At 36.2% G+C, this 23,022-nt stretch overlaps 1 protein-coding gene across 1 annotated transcript in view; it reads left to right on the forward strand.

Moving 5' to 3' along the window:
* The first annotated feature begins 259 nt into the window (after positions 1–259).
* Positions 260–23,022, forward strand: part of LOC107703884 (netrin-1-like) — a 66,724-nt gene continuing 43,961 nt past the window's right edge. Inside the window, exons 1-3 of the mRNA XM_016506681.1 lie at positions 260–313; positions 468–1,142; positions 1,364–1,738. Coding sequence (XP_016362167.1) covers positions 503–1,142; positions 1,364–1,738 — 1,015 coding nt within the window. The 5' untranslated portion in view covers positions 260–313; positions 468–502. The remainder of the gene's footprint in view (positions 314–467; positions 1,143–1,363; positions 1,739–23,022) is intronic.

A 23,022-nucleotide genomic window follows, 5' to 3' on the forward strand; every position in this document is an offset into this window, starting at 1 on the left:
ATGGGCAATAAAGCAGGCGCACATAGAGAATGGTAAACGACTGAACCCCCTGTTGAATTCAGGCAGAGCAGCAGAAAGAGAGAAGGACTGAGCTGCGACACTCAGTCACAGAGAGGCAGAGGTGTGAATGAGTTAGGCATCAGGCAGAGGAAGAAAGGAAGCCTTGGAAACTAATAGCAGGTTTTCTGTTTCATATTGGTTGAAAGTGGGGAAAAGAGATTACAACATATCCGGGAGAGAGAAAAGAAAGGGAGAGCACCCTATAATTTCTTTTTTAGACGGGTTTGCCATACTTCTCCACCCGAGCAAAGAGGTAAAGTGCACTTTGTGGATTTGTCTTTAAGAAAAGTCGCCTGTAATCACGCACAAATCTTTCACACATAGTATATTGGAAACTCCACGCTGAATGATTCTAAGTACATGCATTTCGGTCTTTTTTAAATGCAAAAGTTTCCTTTTTTGTTCAGTGCTGTTTCAGGGACACTGAGGACCCCGGGTTGCAATGATAAGGATTTTGGCAACGTGCGTCTCCATGGTGTCCATCATCGGGATGGTGGCCGGTGCTCGTGGTGGATACGGAATGAGTATGTTCGCGGCTCAATCCTCTCCTCCGGACCCGTGTTACGACGAGAACGGCAACCCCAGACGCTGCATCCCCGACTTCGTGAACTCCGCGTTCGGAAAGGACGTGCGCGTGTCCAGCACCTGCGGCACTCCTGCGTCGCGGTACTGCGTGGCGACCGAGAAGGGCGAGGAAAGATCGAGGGACTGCAACATCTGCGACGCCACGGACCCCAAGAAGTCGCATCCGCCCGCGTACCTGACAGACCTCAACAACCCTCACAACCTCACCTGCTGGCAGTCGGAGAACTACGTGCAGTACCCGCAAAATGTGACTTTGACGCTGTCCTTGGGGAAGAAGTTCGAGGTGACTTACGTGAGCCTCCAGTTCTGCTCTCCTCGCCCTGAATCCATGGCCATCTTCAAGTCCATGGATTACGGAAAAACCTGGGTGCCGTTTCAGTTCTACTCAACCCAGTGCAAGAAAATGTACAACAAACCGAGCAAAGCTGCCATCACCAAGCAGAACGAGCAGGAAGCCATCTGCACGGACTCGCACACGGACATGCAGCCGTTAACAGGTGGGCTCATCGCGTTCAGCACGCTGGATGGCAGACCCTCCGCGCATGACTTCGACAACTCTCCCGTCCTGCAGGACTGGGTCACGGCCACCGATATCAAAGTGACCTTCAACCGGCTGCACACGTTCGGGGATGAGAACGAGGATGCCTTGCCATCACCAAGCAGAACGAGCAGGAAGCCATCTGCACGGACTCGCACACGGACATGCAGCCGTTAACAGGTGGGCTCATCGCGTTCAGCACGCTGGATGGCAGACCCTCCGCGCATGACTTCGACAACTCTCCCGTCCTGCAGGACTGGGTCACGGCCACCGATATCAAAGTGACCTTCAACCGGCTGCACACGTTCGGGGACGAGAACGAGGATGACTCGGAGCTCGCCAGGGACTCGTATTTTTACGCCGTGTCTGACCTGCAGGTCGGCGGTCGGTGTAAGTGTAACGGGCACGCGTCAAAGTGCGTAAAGGACCGAGAAGGGAACCTAATGTGCGAGTGCAAGCACAACACGGCGGGACCGGAGTGTGACAGGTGTAAGCCGTTCCACTACGACCGGCCGTGGCAACGCGCGACGGCCAGAGAGGCGAACGAATGCGTCGGTGAGTCATTTCTGATGCACTTTAACTCAGCAAGTGCTGCTGCTGGTGTTTTTTTTAGGCATATATTTTAGAATAGGTTTCATTAATTAATGACTCATGCAGAAATGTTATGACGATGGTATAATGGAATATGAAAATGTATGAATCAAAGTCTCGTGCTTTAACTAATGAGCTGTGGTTATTATATAGGCTATATAATGCAGTGACGATCGTTAATGAAAATGAAGTGTTCCTCCAGTCCAAAAGTCTGAGGCTACATAAAATTTGAATTGAAACTTTGAAATAGTTTTTGTTACTTTTGTTACTCAAAATGGTATGCAGATCATAATTAAAGAAATGCGCATTAGATTAGAAAAATGCTAAATATATAGATATTTCATTAGTGGTTTCAGATTTTTGGACCTCACAAGATCTCCAAAATGCTAAAAAGGTAAAAAATAAGGAATTGAGTTATGCAGATCTTAGTTTGTCTGAATGATTTGTCAGCCTTTCTTTTTTCTTGATTAATTGATCAACTTTAGTGCCAAAAGTATAATTTCAGTTAATGCAAATGAACATACTGAACATCAAGATTAGTCTTCTTCTTTTTTATTTTAGGAGCTTGGGATGATTAAAAAAAAATATATATATATTTTCCTATCAGAATCTTTTTAACATGAATCTATGAAGGAATCTCATGATTGTATGAACTTTCATATTCAAACTGAAACAGGGCACACTGGTTTATTCAAACATGCTGTTAAAATCCCACTAAATGCACAAAATAAACTGCATTCGTTGTAATTTAAAACATTTAAATTAGTTTAGGTAGGTTTTACTTTATTGCAGCTTTTGTTGTGAGAAGAGTAGACCTTTTATTAGCATATTTAATGTGAGGAATACTTCAGAAAAAGTATTTTACCCACATTTTACCCACGTGAACACCTGACAATGTGTCCATGTTTTCACATAAATCCTAGACAGTCCCACATCATTTTTACTCCTAAGTGATCATTTGAATAGATTTGAGACATTTGATTAGATTAAAACAAATCTGTTCTGTAATCAAAGTCATCAAATTTTTAAACATGCTACTGTTGCAATCTTTGCAACAAAATTAGCTCGAAATCATTCACATGTCGTACCGGCCTTACAGATTAGTGTGACATTAGTGACGTAACATGCTCTGCATTTATCCCATCCAAAGTGCACACATACAGCAGTGAACACACACACACACACCGTGAACACACACCCGGAGCAGTGGGCAGCCATTTATGCTGCAGCGCCCGGGGAGCAGTTGGGGGTTCGGTGCCTTGCTCAAGGGCACCTCAGTCGTGGTATTGAAGGTGGGAGAGAGCGCTGTACATTCACTCCCCCCCACCTACAATCCCTGCCGGTACGAGACTCGAACCCACAACCTTTGGGTTACGAGTCCGACTCTCTAACCATTAGGCCACGACTTCCCCAGATAGTGCTCATAGTTATTCAGCTTAATGGGTGGGTGGGTGTAACTGAGTTTGGAAGTGCCTTTCAACATCCATTCTGCAGAAGGAAGCATTCTGGAGGGCGAGATTTGCTGAAAAGGCTTGTCGTGTTATTGCAAGGCAGGTGTCATTATCAGATTGAAGGAAAGATTACATCAGTCTTGTTGTTTGTTTTGGCGAGTTGAAAGTAAACTGCTGGTTTCCAGATGAAAAGTCGGTTTCCCCTGTTAAGGAAGAAAATAAAATCGGTCACAAAAACATGAGCATGAGGATCTCATTGTGAAAGAACTGTATAATTCCTTTCTTTTTCACAATTTGATCATAATAAGGGCTCCTGCAGGTGTTTCATTAAATTCATAACTTGCTCTTTTTATGGCCTGTCACAATTACTGCCGTAAAAAGATTTTCTCTATTCTATTCACGCCGTGTTAAACATGACTCAAGCTGTCAGCTCTGTTTGATGAGTTTGTTGTCACTTGGTGAAGTCAAAAACGAAATGAAAAAAGTGTGAACAGATATTAAACGCTCCTGACAGATGGCCGTCATGCGTATGCGAACATTGTTGCGCAGTAGAAGAATGAGTGTCAGTAGGCCTGTGGTTATAAATAAAAGTTCATTCCCATGAATGGAGAATGAGGGCACCATCATGATATGAGAGATGACTGACAGAAGCTGTTTTCTCGCTGTGTGCTTTTGCACGCGACAATACAGAGTTGAACAGGATTGCTCGATGATGAAGCTGTAAATGAGATCTGTGACAGAATCCAAAAAAGAAAGGAAAAAAACAAAAAAACGTCTGGTCAAAAGTTTTGTATCACACTTTTTCAAAGAGATTGTTACATCTGGTACAAATTTACTTGCTTTGATCAAGTGCCTCATAATTAAGAGTAAGTCTTTCTGTCCAGATTCTTTCCATTCTACTCAGTGGAATGAGGTGGGCAAGGCAGGTATTTGTGGGAAATTATGTGTAGCATAATAGGAATGTTATCTAGAGCAGTGGTTCCCAACCCTGGTCCTTGAGGCACCCCAACACTGCTCATTTTGCATGTCTCCTTTCTCTGACACACCAATTTCAGGTCTTGGAGTCTCTATTAATGAGCTGATGACCTGAATCAGGTGTGTTTGATTAAGGACACATGCAAAACGTGCAGTGTTGGGGTGCCTCCAGGACCAGGGTTGGGAACCACTGATCTAGAGAGATACTTTCAGATTTTATGTATGCCCTGTACAATTTTTGCCAAACTTGCAAAAACATGCAGGGCAAAAAGCCAGCAGACTGAGAACAAATTGTTAAAATAGGTCATGTATTTATACTTGTATTTTTTAATTATTGATTCCACATTTGTGCATTATGATGATAAAAATCTTTATAAAGATAAAGGTCTCATCTTACAGATGCATTCAGTTCATTTGCAAACACTACTAAAACTACGCCTGCTGTTTAAAAATGCATTAAATATCACCATATTACTTTAAGAATAATAATATAATATAATATAATAAAATTTTATATAAAATATAAATATTATTTTTATTTTTCTGGAAGGTTTACATGCAGAGGTTAAAATAATGTCATGTTATTGGTCATAAATAATATTAATCATTTGATAGAAAAATATTTATCATCACACAAAAGTGGTTCAAAATACATTTTTGGATTTCACTATCAAAAGCATCATGTTCATTCAAACATGTGCAATCACAGACAATTTTAAATGCAGCTTCCAAACATTGTATGCATTTGTGAAAATAAATGTGCACATTTGTTAAAAAACGCTCTAAAATGCAGTGACAGAATTGTTATTAATTTATTGAAATGTATTTCTTTGCTTGTGCGAATTTGGTCAATCTAATCATTTGTTTCAAATAGAAAGTTCTGTTACACGAAATAGCTAAAAAGTTTATCTTGTCAAGTAATCCAGAATTGACACTGATGCCGCAGTTTATAGTTATAAGTGTTTTGATGCATTTTGACTTTCATAAACTGCTTCAGACATAGAGATCTCACAGTAGTACATAGTAGTTTTCAGAGTATTTTCTGAGTTCCTGATGGCTTGGTACTAGTGTATGTGAACTTTGTATTTTTGTAAGACATGAGCAGCGATATAACAGTTGTATTTATTTATCATATATTCCACACATGCATTGTGGAGGATGAAGATAAAACTCTTTAGATACAACTTTCAAGACTTCACCTTTCAAAATTAGTTAAATAGTTACAGAAAATAGTTCAAAAGCTTAAAAATAAGTAGTATTTTGAGCGGTTTATCTTATCAAGCAAGCCAGAACTGACACTAATGCCTCCTCAAAAATGAGGTGCATGATGCCACTGTTTATGACGCATTTAACCTTTCATAAACTATTCAAGCATAGAGATCTCACAGTAGTTTTCGGAGTACTTTCAGAACTACTGATGGCTTAATATGTGAACTTTGTATCTTTGTAAGATATGAGTAGTGATATAACAAAATCTGATCATCAGACTCCAGGATCTCTCACAGTTACACAGACATGACACAGACACAATACAAAAATAGTTTTTGTGGGTTTAAAAAGGCTAAATGTGCCATTACATTGCTCTTCGGTGTGATATTGAATTTAATATATACCACAATGCACATATCTATTTTTGAGCTACTGCAGTATTTAAACTTTAGATCAAAAAAGGGCAATTGTATGAACCACAGAATTAAAATAAAAAAGTAATTGTGACTTTTTATTTCAGAAAACTTAAAAATCAGACTTTTTTTTCTTGCAATTCTGACTTTAGATCTCGCAATTTTCTACTTTTTTTTCTCAGAATTGTGAGCTTATGTCTCGCAAATCTTTTTTTTTTTTTGGCCATAGAATAAAAATGAAAAAAAGCTAATTACAACTTTTTGTCTTGCAATTCTGAGGGGAAAAAAATCTGAAAATCTGCGAAAAGTTTTTTTAAAATTTTTTTTTAATAAATATATGGAAATATACAATGGTGATACAATCTCCCTTGATAAAGACAGAAAATTTCATTGATGATCAATAGCATTCCTAAGATCAAACCTTTCACGCAAGATTTCACTAAAAGCATTTGTAGACTTGATGACCAGATGAAAAGTTTGCTTCTTTGGAAACTTTCAAAACATTAAATTTCATTGCGCACAAATATGTCTTCAGCTGGCAGAAGTTTTTCCAATGAGCTGTGATTAAATCAACACCAAATTAGCTCAATCCTCCTTCCAACACAGAAACTTAAAAATGAAGGGTTTCTGCGCTCCAGATTTATGCGTAGACTTCTATCAGGAATTGTATAATCGAATGAATAGTTGACAGATTGCTGTTTCTGTTAGCAACCCTTTGTTGTCGAGTAAGCGTTCACATAAGCAAGTTAACCCGTGTGTGGAAGCTAATTAAGGCAGACGTGCATCGCAGCTCTTGACACAGAGCAGACTGCTGGAATTGTTTCTGCATTGTTCCACTGTGGTCCTCTGGGTCGTGGTGTTTTTGGCCTGCTGTGATGCGAGCAGACTAAAAGGAACCGTGAGCAGATTTCTGGGCTACAATGAAGAGCTGCTCGAGGTCTCCTCTTGAGTCCCTGCAGAAAACAATGACTGCTAGACATTCAGTTCCTCATGTGTGTTCAAAGGTGTTCAAAAGTGCAGGTTTCAGGAACAAATTTTATTTATTTATTTATAACTAAAATATAAACATAGTTTATTTATAACTAAAACATAGTATTTTATATATTTTTATTAAATTATATTTCTAAATAATATATTGTAATTACTTTGTTTATAATAGCAATTACATTATTATTATTTTTTTCTTTTTCTTTTTCTTTTTTTTATCACTTACTTGATTTCCATTGCTGCAGTGTCACTGCAGTAAGAAGGAAAAAAATCCTCTTGCTCAAACATATTTCAGTAACATTTTAGCCTTTTTTTCAATCAAAAATGAAAAATGAATTTGTTTATAATTTTGAAAATTATTATATATCTATTTTTAGATTTTTATAATATTTTATTATTATTTTATTATATTAAAATTAGTAATTACATGAATTACTTTTTAAAATCATTTACTTAGTTTCTTGCTGCAGCGTCACATTAAGTAAAAAGGAGAAAAATTACTCTAGCTCAAACATTTTTAGGAACAAATTTCATTTTAGAACCAATTAAATGATATTTTATTTTCATTATATTATTTATAATAATTATGACATTCATTATATATTTTTTCTGTTCTATTGCTGTAGTGTCACACTGAGTAAAAAGGGAAACATTCCTCTAGCTTAAACAGTTTTCAGGAAAAAAATTTATTTTTAACTGTAAATCTTCTTAAAATTATGAAAAATACAATAGCGATTTATAGATTTGTTATATTTTATTTTAATATATTATTTATAATAAATACATTATTTGATTCCCATGGAATGCATTCAGTGATAAAATGTAGACCTTAAACTCAGTATAAGTTGCTTTGGATAAAAGCATCTGCCAAAAGCATAAATGCAAATTAGTATAGCCCCACCCACTGTGAAATCTGATTGGTCCAAAATTCTGCTATCATAGCTGTACGTATAATAAACATAAAATATTTTTTGATTAGCTATGATTTTGTCGTCACACAGCAGTTTGTGGATGGACAAACTGGTAAGAACTTTATGCTGCCAATGAGCCTCAAGAATATCAGCAGTTATTTTAAATCACACAGAACTACCTCTGTGTGATCCCTGTCCCTAAATGAGAAGAAAATGAAGCCACAAAAATGCTAAGAGAGAGAGAGAGAAAAGAGAGCAGGAGTGAGTTCGAGCTGCTAATCGGAAGCAGGTGGACTGCTGGTCAGTCCTTTAGGGCTGCTTCTGACACCCACTGCATGGAAACTCACACATCTCCTCATACCCTTGCGGGACCCTGCAGTCAGCTGACTCAAACCATTCAACTCTCAAAATGCATCAGGGCAGAAAACACAAAATCTGTAGTTTATTAAGATCAGCCAATGAGATAAAAGATTTCAAAAGAAAACGTGAGCCTCCTTCAGTGTAAGTCAATGGGATTTTTGCCCGCTTTGTCCACCAAGTTAACTGTGCCACATCTCTGCTCATAAGTTTAACACTTGGAGTTATGTACTGTATTTGCTCACATCCTTAACCTTAAAGATTTGTCATCATTTACTTATCATCTCTAGCTAAGGCATCAATATTAACCTAATAAAATGTCAAAAATATAGTCCACCTTGATGTTCTTACAGACATTTATTAACTCAAATAACATTGGTATAAAACAAATAAGGCGATTAGATGTGTTTTAAAGTTGACCTAACAATTTAACATACTCGTACGACTTTTCATCTTCACAAGTCTCCCCACAAGTCTGCCAGCGCGCTGTGGGAGGAAAAGGCCGGTTAATACAGCTTGACTCGGAAACTGAGCGCTCCTTAGAGCAAATCACTTATATCTTGCAAATAACATCAGAATGAAATGTATAAAGCGATAAAAAAGTCAAAAATGAAAATTAACCTACCGTACTCTGTAGTGGGTTTTCATCTTCACGATGAGTCTGTCACAGAGCCGTTGTGCGAGGAGGTGTGTGGTCATGTAGTACTACCGTATTTAGATTTACAGTAGGCTAATATTTTCCCAGAATGCATTGAACATCTACATTAACACTGTACCTGTGTACAGTGTTACTGTAGATGTTCAATGCATTCTGGGAAAATATTAGCCTACTGTAAATCTAAGAAGTAATAATACTGTGATTACTGTGAATACTTAAGAAGTAAGAAACCTGAGAATACAGTAATAATACTGTGAAAACAACAAAAATGATTTACAATGTGCTGTTTGCTAGTGCTGACTACTGGTACGCTCTCTGACTATCCAAATCAAAGGATGTGAAAATGCGGACGTTATTGTACGCATGCTCGATGGCCCCGGTGTCGCCTACTCGAAATCTGATTGGTTAAAGCAACGGTTTCATTGTCATTTATTTTAAGCTACAGGCGATCGAGTGTTGATTCTGAAGGGCTCAAGGCAGATTTCTTTGACTCTGGCAACACATGATTGCTGAAATATGATTGGATAAAAGCTCTAATATAAACATACACTACTGAAAGCAACCAAGAGAAAAGCTATGAAATGAAGAGAATAGACTACTGGGAATAATTTAATAAACATTCATGGAAAAAATATATTAAAACTAAGTCAGTGATTCTGATAGTGTTTAGGCCAGAAGAGAAGGCCTTGCTGGACCCTGACGGCCCACCACTGCTCACAAGAATGTTAGAAACCAAACAGTTGGCGGTAGCCATTGACTGAGAAGTTTTTTTTTTCCATACAATGGAAGTCAATGGCTACCATCAACTGATTGGTTACTAACATTCTTCAAAATATCTTCTTTTGTGTTCAGAAGAATCTTGTGCAGGTTTGGAACAACTTGAGCTTGAGGAAATAATTACAGAATTTTGGGTGTACCATTCCTTTAATTATGCGCAAAAGATTATTTCCTTAGAAAGCACCTCTGATAGATATTTAAAGAAAAAACAACAACATATTTTTAATGGCTCTATAGTATTTATGCATTTACTTGCTATTGACTGTTTATGCTATTTTTGTCCTCTAGAGAACACGTCTTTAATATTGCATTTCGTTTATTTATAGCCATTTTAAAAAACATCCACTAAACCACAAGCATTGTTTGACAAACCAAAACTGTAGGATCACAGGCTTGTGCTTTTGTGGTAAAGTACAGGGGAGGGAAAGAAAAAAACAGAACAGAACAAGACAAAGAAAACACAAAAGGGATGTATTTTGGGATTTCAAAATCCAAACCCCAGTGTATCGCCAGTCCTCTGGGCAAAGAGCTCCATGTTTTAGGGATTTTGTTTTGTTGAGCTCATAATTCAAAACACACATGACTTATGAGCCAAAAGGCTTTGTTTGGCTTTATGGGAGTTCAGAGAAAACACAATATATCCTGGTTTTAGAGGCTGGTTAGGTGAGCTGGTCCATTTTCTGGTGGAAGGGTCTGCTTGCTTTGGCCTTCTGCTGGTTTCCCTGCTAATATTTATGTTTTTAATCCCCCGTCAGTCTGTGTATATTTGTGATTGGCCTTTTGGGTATTATTTGAATCTCTTTTTCGATGTCTGTGCTGGTTTTTCATCCCAGGGGTTGAAATTGTTGCCAAAGCTTTCCGGCAGGTTTCAGGTCCTCTGATGAATTCACTTTTGAAATACACTTGTCTTGGGAAAATGAAGGATCATCTGTGAAATGCTGAACCTGAATAAAATGGTTCTGTGGCAGTATGTACAGTATATACAACAAATGATAATATCATGATGTTTTTATATTTACTGTGAAACTAAATAAATTATATGAATTTCGACCTCCTTCACAACCAGTGCATCTTCTGTATAAACTGGTACTGATTTGCATTGGCTGGTCTACCAAATCTATCCTAAATACACTTTAACATTAATTAAATAATACTTTTATATATATACATATATTTTTTTCCTATTTGAACTTCTGGTTAGATGCTTCTGTATCTTTGTATTGTACTTTGCACAATAAAGTTGAATCTAATATAATCTACTGTATAGACCAGGCCAATAAATCAGCCAATATTTGACCAATTTTGGATTTTGAGAGGCCAATAACCATAGACTAATTAACAACAACATAAACATAAAAAATAAATAAATATGTAAAAAAACATTCTAAAAATGAATAAATGGTAAAATAAAAAAAGATATTTTTTTTCAATATTTTTTCTACATTTAATAATATTATATTAAATAAGTTTTTTTTTTTTGTTTAATTTTAGCAATCAGTATCATTTACAATGAAATTGAATTATTCATTTTGAGTTATATATCAGCCACCCTCCACTCTACACTCTTAGGGTACATTTACTTGATAACGATGTACTACAAACGAAAACGTTTTTCCTTTTGCGTTTTTTAAAAGTTTCATGTACAGACGACAATGTTGTCAAAACGATACCCGTCACAAAACGACTAAAAACACTGTATTATGCATGCCAGGCCAGTAGGTGGCGATATCACTTTGTAAAGAAACACTATGCGCCTGCGCACATACCTAAAATCTCATAATACGCATAATAAGCATGCGCATGATGTCTCCGTTTTCATAAATTTGTATGTTTTCATAGTTTGGACAGAGATGATAATGGTATTGTTTTTAAAAACTTGTACTTTAAAAACAGTTTTCAAAAGTTTTTTTCCAAGCCCCCAAAACGCTGTTGTTGTGTAAATGAACAGCCAAAACACGTAAAAAGTTTTCCATTTTTAGTTTTAAAACCCCCTTAAAAATCAAGATTCTGTATTGGCATTGATGGTTCCATGAAGAACTTTTAACATCCAGCTCTTTCCATTCCAAAAAGGTTCTTCAGATTATTCAAATGCTCTTCACACAAATGGCGCTTTTCCACTGCATGGTACGGCACGGTACGGTTCACTTTTGGGGGGTTTTCCACTGGGTACAGTACCTGGTACCTGGTACTTTTTTTAGTACCACCTCGGTTGAGGTTCCAAGTGAACCGTACCGTTACCAAAACGTGACGTGTAAACTCTGCTGATCACGGATTGGCCGGAGAGAATCGTCACTACCTGCGTCACTGGACTTGTGACACAAACACAACAGAACCACTAGATTGAAATCAGCACAACCAGCGAAGGATCGAACGCAACTGTTTTGAACGAGCCGCCATAAGAAAAAAAACATGGTTCTTTTAGGAACTGTTCACTGAAAAGTTCTTTGGGAAACCTTAAACTGCTCTTCTACAGCATCATTGCAAAAAACCCTATTTTTAAGAGTGTAGATAACAATACCAGCCATTAAAAACCCATTACATTACCCACAACATTACAACTCATAACTATAAACCATGATATTTACATGATCCTCTGAGGCGTTCAAAGAATACTATGGTATTACCATGCCACATGTACAAAAAATTCCTTAAAAGCATCATTAAAGTATTTAAAAACATCGTATGTGTAAGTATTGTTTGCAAAACTGATGACACAGTATGTTGACCGTGCTAACATTCTTTTAGTTGGCAACCACAACAGCAGCTCAGAAGTAAACATGTATTTTGGGGTTTAAGGGTTGTGGGTAGTTGTGTATGTGTGAGAGAGTCAATATCTGCTTGCGTGTGGTGACATTTAGGTTTCTATTGGTTTTGCTGTGCAATCTTTTTTGGCCTGCATTTGCGATAGCGCTCTGGCTAGCGCAGGACCACCCTGAGCTAGGGAGAGAAAAGGTGGAATAATGAATGCTAGAGTAAACAGACACGTTTTGTGCACTCTCTCTCTCTCTCTCACCCACACACTTTTTTTGGATTACACACACTGGCACAGAATTCAGAAACTCTTTTTTGTGCCGCCACATGATGAAGCCAGGGTTAGAAATGCACAGACGATCAGATTCCTTTACTATTACCCACTTTTTTGTATTGTTCTAGCCAATTACCCAAGATTCCTTTCAGATCTGCCGCTGCTAGTTGAACTACTTTAAATGATGAGTAGCTTGTAATGTAGCTTGGCTAACAGTTTCAAACTAGCTTGCTCAACATTGCTGTTACCGTCACTGGAAGCTCACCCCCACCAACAAACATCAAAGGCTGTGTTTGCAGTGAACAATCATGACTACATGACTACTTGCAGAGTCCAATCATGACTACATTTGCACAATGGCTGCCAATGGGGAGGAAATGATGGATGAAGGTCTTTTGTCATTGGCTGTTGAGAGATGATTCAGGCAGAGTCGTGATCTCCCGCTGGTGGCCCGCATGCTGTCAGAAAGCAGAGGCATTAAACCATAATAACTTTACATATTATGCCATCTTAGAAGATCAGATGTCTGTCTGTAAAACCAGTTTGGGATCATTGCCTTATTTGTGGCTTAGTTGTTAGAGCGACCGTCTTTCTCATCAGTAAAGTCAAAATGAAACATGTTCTGCATGTTATATACTTCAAGAAATTAATGTTTCAGTCTATAATATGTTAAATATGATATATAAGTACTGTAGGTTCAGAGGTCATTATATTATTTGTTAATTTCATCTATTAGCAGCCTTGGGTTACATAGTTGTTTCAAACGAGGAAAGACTATTAAATATTCTGGAAAGTTTTTATTTTACTGCTTCATTCTGGGTAGCCCCACCCACACTGAAATCTCATTGGTTAAAAATCCCACTCCATCCCATTGTATAGAGCACTGCAGCGATGATGTATTTTTTTAGGCCAACCCAGAAGTTCGCCCTGGTTCTCTCGACAAAAACCTAATAGTATTTTTCCTCTGGCCTTTGGGATTATTGCAGAAAATAAACTCTGTAACAAACAAAAGTTTTTGATTCTTGTGCTCATTATGATTGTCATATCTTCACAAATTAGCACAACTTTTATGAATTTTGAAGCCTAAATACGATCAACAGAAATAAAAAGCTAAATTTAGGCTACAAACGAACTGCACCACGGTCGCATGACTTCATCGTCACCACCATTAAACTTCCGTTAAAGGGGTCATATGATGCTATTTTAAAGATAATTATTTTGTGTATGAGTTCAAATAGACTGCAAGAGCACCGGGGTATTACTGATGTATTTAATGTCGTAGAATAAATGTGAAAATATTCTGAGCTTGTGTTAACCACAGACCAAATTTCAGAGATTTAACCAAAAAACATTGACGATGGAACCGGAAGTACTAAAATGCTAACTCGTTTCTGGATTTTGGCCTACAAAAATACATCATCCCTGTAGCACTCTATAAAACACCAAATATGTTTTGACTGGATTTGACTTCATCACTTCACGTCAGCATTTCACTTCCAGTGTGGAAAATATTTCTTCTATTCAGTAAATGAATACAGAAAAACTTAAATTTTGGAAACCGGTGAATCCTTCCTGTGTGAGCTAAGCGGTTAGCTGGAGACATTTCAAATCACGCCAAAGGCCTGGGCACTATAACTGGTATATTTGTCCAGATAGCGACCTCTATTTCCGCAGGATAACTCTGTTGAGATATGCTATCTGCCCTCTACACTCTCTAATGGGAAACAGAGTGAATTCTGTGTCCTGTGTCCAACACAACAAAGCTAACGTCAAGATCACTCAGCAGCTGCTCCGTAGAGTCAAGGGTCTGAGCTAAAACACTCGCCATTTCCTTAGCACACTCTTTTTTTAATGCACTATAAATACCCCAAACTTAAATCCATGTACAGTCCACAAACACAAATACAGCTTACATATTCAAATGCATGCTAAATAAATTTGTAAATACAGTTCAAAACAGACCCAATATGTAAAACTAAAGAAAAAAAACTTTCCCCTGAAGCACTTATGAGAACACTAGTTTATATATACATTACTGTTGAAAAGTTCACAACTGTTTTCAACATTGACAATAATAAGAAATGTTTCTCGAGCAGCAAATCAGCATATTAGACTGATTTCTGAAGGATCATGTGACACTGAAGTCTGGAGTAATGATGCAGAAAATTCAGCTTTGCATCACAGGAATGAAAACTTTCCCCTGAAGCACTTATGAGAACACTAGTTTATATACATTACTGTTCAAAAGTTCACAACTGTTTTCAACATTGACAATAATAAGAAATGTTTCTCGAGCAGCAAATCAGCATATTAGACTGATTTCTGAAGGATCATGTGACACTGAAGTCTGGAGTAATGATGCAGAAAATTCAGCTTTGCATCACAGGAATGAATTACATTTTACAATATGTTAAAGTAGAAAATAGTTATTTTATATTGTAATAATATTTCACAATATTATTGTTTTTATTGCATTTTTGATCAAATAAATGCAGCCTTGTAGCATAAGAGACTTCTTTAAAAACTTTTTTAAAAATCTTACCGTCCCCAAACTTTTGAACAGTAGTGTAAATATACATGTTTGATTTTATTATATATGTTTATTGGCATACTGTGCATTTGAATGTACAACTCGTTTGTGTTTAAAAATGTGTTTGAAATACTTCAAATACTCGATGGGGCTGATGTGCCACATTGTATTGACAGATGCGGAAAGCCGGTCACAGAGCGATGACATATTGCATGTTGGTGTTGCCAAGGGTTACCAGACAAACAGTTGCACAGGTCAGAACATTGTGTGTGCTCTCTTGCTCAGGATGTAATTGGCTTCAGTGTCTTTCCCAGGACAACACACTTGTGGCTCACAGCAGGAAGTTCTTTCCCTCTTCCTCTCCCACCCTGTTGCTGGAAGCCACCTAGTTACAAGTGTGTTACATTAGAAAGCATGTGTGGCAAAATGCGGGTAGGTTTTCTTTAAACAGTTGTCATTTCAAATGAAAAATAATGGTGCTACCTGAAAACGTGTGGCTTGTTGAGGAAAGGTGTGCTGTTACATTTATAGTATAATTTTTGACTGGCATAAAAAATAGGTGGAAAAACCATATTTAAGCACCAGAATAGGAGGAAAAAGTGAGAGAAAATTAGTGTATTTCAACAGGCAATATTGTAAACTTTGCATGACAGAAAAAACAGAGCTCTGAATGTTCAGGACATAAATTTCCAAATTCTAAACATCAATTTTAATCACATTTTGGTTAGTAAATATTGGATTTCATGTTTTATTTTGTTTCACATCCAAAATAAAAGTTTTTGTTTACATAATATGTGTGTGTACTCATATGTAATTTATATTATATATAAATAGAAGTATTTTATATATAAACAAAACATATTTTTCTTAAATATATACATGCATGTAGTACACACACATATATTATGTAAACAAACCTTTTAGTTTGAATGCGATTAATCGCGATTAATCGTTTGACAGCACTATTTGTTTTGTTTTGTTTGTTTTCCTTTTAGACAATACTGAAAAAATTTGGTGGTGAAACAGTTTTCACTCAAAAATTGCTTGTAAATTTCACAAATAATTACAAAGAAATGGTAAGTATCACAATGAATAAAAGATGAAATTTTGAAGTATAAAGTGAAAGTGATTTTTTTCTTTTAAAACATACTACAATAATCTTTGTTTAATTTACAACTTTGAAAAATAAGTAAACATTTTTTAATAATTAAAAAAATAATAATTGTTAGAGTATAGTAAAAACTATTGATTCATTTATTTGTATTTTTATTTATTTTTTAAGATTTAGATACAACAATAATTGGACTTTTGCTGCCTGTCTGAACAAAAGCTATAAAGTAGCGAGAAATTTTGACTCATACGCAACCACTTAGTAACGCCTTAGCAACCATCAAAAACATCCTAGCAACCCCTACCAACCTCTCAAAACACTGCAAAGCAACACCCTAGCAACCACCCACAACACCCTATCATTGTGATGCCGAGTTTTGCATGAACAACGCCACTCACATTTTCATTACAAAATGTAGAAATCTGGTTTTTCATGTTATTTCTTCGAATAATCATGCATTGGAAAAAAAATGGTGTAGAAACAATTTTCACCCAGAAATTGCAAGTAAATTTGACAAACAATTACAAAGAAATGGCAAGCAACACATTGATTTAAACATGTTTTTGTGAATCTGAAAAACTCAAGTAATATTTTCGATTAATTTAATTATTTGAAATCGATTTCAAATAATAATTTGTCGACTAATAATCTCTGGTTTTCTTTTTTTAATAATCTTGTTTTGTGTGTGTTATTTAAGAGATTTTAGTATTATTAATTTGTTTATGTATTTTTCATGTTTATTTAAGAAAAGTCATTATTTGAAGGCTACTTTGAAATCTCAGTCATGAAATCTCAGAGTAGGTCTCAGTTTAGAGGCTATTCAGCTAAAAATAACTGACATAATGTACATCAGGTGCAGTTTGTACTGTTATGTACAACAGGCTTGCAACAAAACAGTTAAACCACAGTTAGGATGAATGATCTCCTGGAGTTTGTAATTTACAGCTCTGCTACTTGGCTTCTTGTCCGCGCTGGGGTAACTGCAGCTAGAGCGTGTGGCAGATTGCTTGAGCTTCAGCCCGCTGTGACATCTACAGAAAATATGAAGTCACAAAATATACAGTCAGACTGCAAGTTTCATCTCATTTTCTTGGTGCTTCTATAATTGAGTCTGACTGACAGCAGGCTACTGCTCTCTGTTGTCATTGGGCAAACTTTTAATAAGTAGCTTTAGAATCAAATTCATATTCGTATAGAAACAATGTGTACATCTCCAAGTTTTGTTCTTTCTTCTCTAGCTCCTGGAATAAACTTGAATGTTAAAAGCTGATCACTAGCATGCAATACAAATGGCTAAGATCTTAAAAGGGTTGTATCATGTCATTTTTGTTCATTAAGCCTTCCACTTATAATGTTAGTGATGTTTGGAACAATCAGCTTAGCTTCAGTAAAAGACTTTTTCTTCTGAGGAGGATGTTCTGAATTCTAAGATTGCATTATGTTTTCAAAGTCCATTAAACTCTTTTTAAATCTTAACAGATCAAGGAAAATTTGATGATTCCACATGATATGACATTCTTGTGCACTGAGACATTAAGGCGAGGAATATGGTTTTTATGCATGTTTTTCTTGGATTTTAAAAGGAAAACCTGTGGAATGGATTTGAACCCTTATGTCATTTTGACCCAGAGAGGATTTTCTTTTTCCTGAAAATGCTAATTTAATGCTAGTGCATTGGACAAATTATTGTTCTTTTATTGACTTTGCTCACATAGGGTATAACGTTTTCTTTCAGTTAACACAGGTTTTGTATTTCTTTTTGGAACTGATTGACTGTTGGCCTCGTTGATCCTAGCTTACGCACCTCTTTTTTTTTTGAGTGAATATTCCCAAAATTATTCACATATTATGTTTTTTTTTTACTCAAAAACTATGGTGCATAAGCTCAGATCAATGAGGCCTACGACCAATCAGATCCAAAAAGAAATTCAAAAAGTGTGCTAATTGAAAGAAAACACATTGACAAAAAAACGGAATCCAAGATTTGGTGATAATATAGCATAATGAGAGATTGGAAACATCTAATTAGGCAAAAAACATTTTCATGTTCTGATAACCAGCAAATGGTGTGTATAAAAAATCTATACATTCCTGTTTAAAGGGGTGGTTGATTGCGATTTCACTTTTTTAACGTTAGTTAGTGTGTAATGTTGCTGTTTGAGCATAAACAATATCTGCAAAGTTACTAAGCTGAAAGTTCAATGCAAACGGATATATCGTCTTTTTAAATTCTGGCAGTTTGATGCCTACAAAAACGGCTGGTAGGGACTACAACGAGTTACTTCCCGGGTTCGTGACCTAACAAACCCAGATAAACCCCGCCCTCGGGAAAAGGCAGCAAAGGGGGCGAGGCCATGCTGCGCTGCTTTAGGCCTAGAAAAAAAACAGTGAACCACCCCTTTAAAAAAAATCTTTGTACCTTATTTACCCCTAAATGTTACACATCAGTACCTTAAACAAATATATTATTACTTTAAAAGTACATACTAGCATCTTTAGAAAGGGTTCCAGCACTGTGACAGATTTCTACCTTTTTTTCTGTGTTTGAATAAAAATGTCAATGTCAATGTCAATGTTTCAATGTTGTAAAAAGCCTAAATTTTATGCCCCAAATGTGTGACTTTTAGATGTAGCAGGATCACAAGCTAATTATGCTAGTATGTTTATTTTGTAATGCATCTGTGTAGAATACTATAATTGATTGTATAGTTGGAAAATAATGTACACATTTGGCAAATAAAAAAAAAATAAAAATTAATATTTAAAGTGCATCCAAGCTGTTTTCTTAGTAACAGAATGAATTCTGTGAAATTAATTGGAAAGAAAAGAAGAGGAATTTACTGCGTTTTAATTTAAAGCAAATTAAAACATCCATCTATGATATAAATAAACCGTATAAAATAAAACACTCAACAACAAAAAAAAAGGTTTAGTCATTGTCAAAAAAATTTCTGATAATTAAATAAATAATTACATTTATGCATCACCATATTATAATGTACAGTATAAAGCATGGATGACTATTAGATCTGATATTGAGATGAAGTTGATGAAAATGTTGAATAACTGAAATTAAATTTGCGCTATATGATGGCCAAAGGAATCTAAAAAATAAGCTGAAATAGGCATCCACAATTAAATGCCTGTCATCATTTGATAAATATACAAATACTGACAAATAAATTAGTTCTGATTTGTCATGCATCCCTTCTAAATTCACACGAAACAAAAAATGTATAAAACTGTTATAGTCGTGGTACCCTTTCAAAAGGTATGTACTTTTGAAGTACTTATATGTGCCTTTAAGGTATGAACAATTTATGATTTAGGGGTAAATAAGGTACAACGATGGACCATTTTTTCCTGAGAGTGTAGTTGTACATTGCCTTGCAATCACCCATATCAGCTGTACACCTTGTAAAGCTCATCACGGAGGCCTTCCCTCAGCGTGGAGCTGCATTCCAGTAACGCAGCGTCAATGAGGTTTCTTAGTGCCGTTCAAGGGCTGTAAATCTCAGCTCGTGAGAGACAATGAGACCAGAGTGACGACACCTGCAGTGGAAAAGCACAATCTGTCCGTCCCATGTCGCATCACGCCATGATCCGAGGGAGATTCCTATTTACGGATCATTTGGGATTTGGACCCCAGACTCTGTCTGCGGTGGAACCGATGGGCCACACATCTGCAGCCCGGGCCTGTCGTGAGGATGATTTACATAGGCTCGAATAACAGAAGGAATGCCAAAACGATGAGAAGCGCTCACATTGTGGTCCCCCTCTTTCAAACTGATTTATGTTCTATGGGGAAGCCTATCCAATCCTGCCAAATTCTTCAGCGTCTGGTGTCCAGCGCTGCAACAAATGTCTTTATCTTTTGCGCTCAGCTCCAATCTAGAATTCCATCAATTCCACTTTCAACATGACATATTTTATTGAAGTTTACTGAATGTTTATCCAGGGTAGCACAGTAAATACACAGTAGAACAGTCTTTGAAAACTTACCAGAATTTACACAACTGTGAGAAATCTGAGGACGCTGGGCAAAGCTTACAGTAAATGCTGCCATTGTCTAAAACTAGTATAATGTTTATGCTGGATCATAAGATGGTTCCAACAATGCCAAAGTTATGGGTTCAATTCCCTGGAAACACATTCACAGATAAAATATGTGTCTTGAAAAATTTTTTTTTGCCAAATGCATAAATTTAAATGGAGAGAATTACAGTCACAGTTTCAAATACATTGTAGTTGCAAATGAGAAATTTGGATTTCAATTAAGGTAGTTTATTTACATTTTATTAACTTTATTTGGGGTACCTATATGTACATATGTTAATAATATATACAATGATTTTTATATGGTATTATTAAATGTAGCAACCATATATGTCAACAGTATATATTTTATATATATTGTAAATTAATGAATAAATAATATTAATATTAATAAGTTTATATATGCTTTTGTACTATTTTTTTAAATGCATGTCTTTTATATTTACTTATATATCAACATGTATTGACAGGTTTTAGGATGAATATACATGTACATGACATATATGTCCAAAAATGTATTACATATACAAAGATATATATGTTAATCTACTAAATTGTTGAATTTCTAGAAGGTTTCATATATGTTTTTACTTCATATGACAATATATTTCATATATATGTACATATATTACATTTGCTTATGGTATGTAACAGACCGTTGGAAATGCAACAAATGCAATTTTACACAAATATGTAATATGCAAGGTGCTAAAATGTCAGTGTTTTAATAAGTTGCATGTTGTAAAGATGAATTTTATGCCACAAATGTGTGACTTTCAGATGTAGCAGAAATGTAAACTAATGTGCCCAAGTTTGTTTTCTCATGCATGTAAATGGAATTATAGTATATGAACAATTACTGACTCTTTTATTCAAACTGTGCATCCATGCTGTTTGTTTTCTCAGTATCAAAATTAATTCTACAAAATAAATCTAAATGAAAGGAAGAATTCATTAAATTGGCTTTTTGTCAAGAAAACATGTAAATACTGTCTTGATCAACTTTGCTTTTCTAATTAAAAATGGCAGTTTTTTAAAATTTATTTGAATTATTGCAGTCACATTCATCTTACAATTGTTTTTGCTACCTTTATGTTTTGCATTCTTAATTCAGTTCTGAATGGTGCACTGTTCTGCTCAGTACATGCATTGCCTGGGAATCAACCCCATGACCTTAGCATTGCTAGCGTCATGCTATACTAGTTAAGCTGCAGCAACACCAGTGAAAGTCCAATTAGAGACATTAAATCTCGGTTAGGGATCCAGCAAGATTTCCATATTCCTTGATGTAAGTTTTTTAATTTGACAGGATGTTTTCATTTGAACTGGAAAAACATCTGAAGAGTTCTAAGGCCGTTCCTGCTGCAAAGTTAAAAAATGGCAGTTTTTTTTATTTATTTGAATTATTGCAGTCACATTCATCTTACAATTGTTTTTGCTACCTTTATGTTTTGCATTCTTAATTCAGTTCTGAATGGTGCACTGTTCTGCTCAGTACATGCATTGCCTGGGAATCAACCCCATGACCTTAGCATTGCTAGCGTCATGCTATACTAGTTAAGCTGCAGCAACACCAGTGAAAGTCCAATTAGAGACATTAAATCTCGGTTAGGGATCCAGCAAGATTTCCATATTCCTTGATGTAAGTTTTTTAATTTGACAGGATGTTTTCATTTGAACTGGAAAAACATCTGAAGAGTTCTAAGGCCGTTCCTGCTGCAAAGTTAAAGTGCAACATCTCTGTTGGCAGGTTCACTGCTCCCTGAGATTTACAGCTGCTCTCACACTCTTAACACTGTGCATGTAAAGAAAATGAAAGCGCTGCAAATTAATCACCAATTACTCAATGGGTGTGTTGCGTTTATGAAAACAAACAGGCAAAGCTCAGAGATAAATCAAATGACTAACAAGCCGCGCAATGATTTGCTGATGCAATAAGTCAGCGTGGTGTGATGAGTTTCACCCTGGCACATTTCTGCTGTGATTATATTCCAAAAGGAAACATACACTCCTAACAGAACATGCCGACATCCCACCTATTTTGTTTATTTTCATAAATTGCTCAGAAACCCTGAAATATTAGCATGACTAATGTGTCAGTGCCAGTGATTTAATTGGAAATTTTTATGGGCCAATGTTTTCCAGCGCTGCCCGCCCGAGCAGTCAAATCACAGTTACTGTAAGGGCTCATGCTATTTTGATTCAGAAAGCCTCCTAGAGGTTTAATAACACAGCGCAGGGGTTCCACGAGGAGTCAATAGAGTGTGACATGAAGAGACACAGGCCATGAGAAACAAGTTACATTTCTGAGAAGAGCTGGACCGCTTCCCTCTGAGCGCGGAGCGTAGTAACAGTACCAGCCGGATTCCTTATGGAATAACCTGGGCCCATTCCAGCACTCTAAACAGGAGAAGTGGCCAGAGATATTCTGGCTATTATGTATTATTATCCATTACATGTTGTTGTCATTGGCACAGTGTACTAGTGATATTTATTCATAAAAGAAATGGAGACCATTACTGATTGGATAATTATGCAATTTTACAGTCCCTTGGAGTCAAATTGTTTATGTGCATTGAGTATTTGAGATGCCCCAAGATTCACAACACCTTAGGCTCATGACCAATTAGCGTGAATTAGTGTGTGTGTGTGTGTGTGTGTGTGTGCATTTTGAAATTATATTAATATTAAAAAAATACACAAACACCATAAAGTGTAAATACATATAAATTAAAATAAAAGAAAAATATAATAAAATATATAGAATATAAAGTGTAAATATATACAC

The sequence above is a fragment of the Sinocyclocheilus anshuiensis genome, unplaced genomic scaffold, assembly GCF_001515605.1.
Source record: "Sinocyclocheilus anshuiensis isolate Anshui unplaced genomic scaffold, SAMN03320099.WGS_v1.1 scaffold1159, whole genome shotgun sequence".
NCBI classification, from domain to species: domain Eukaryota; kingdom Metazoa; phylum Chordata; class Actinopteri; order Cypriniformes; family Cyprinidae; genus Sinocyclocheilus; species Sinocyclocheilus anshuiensis.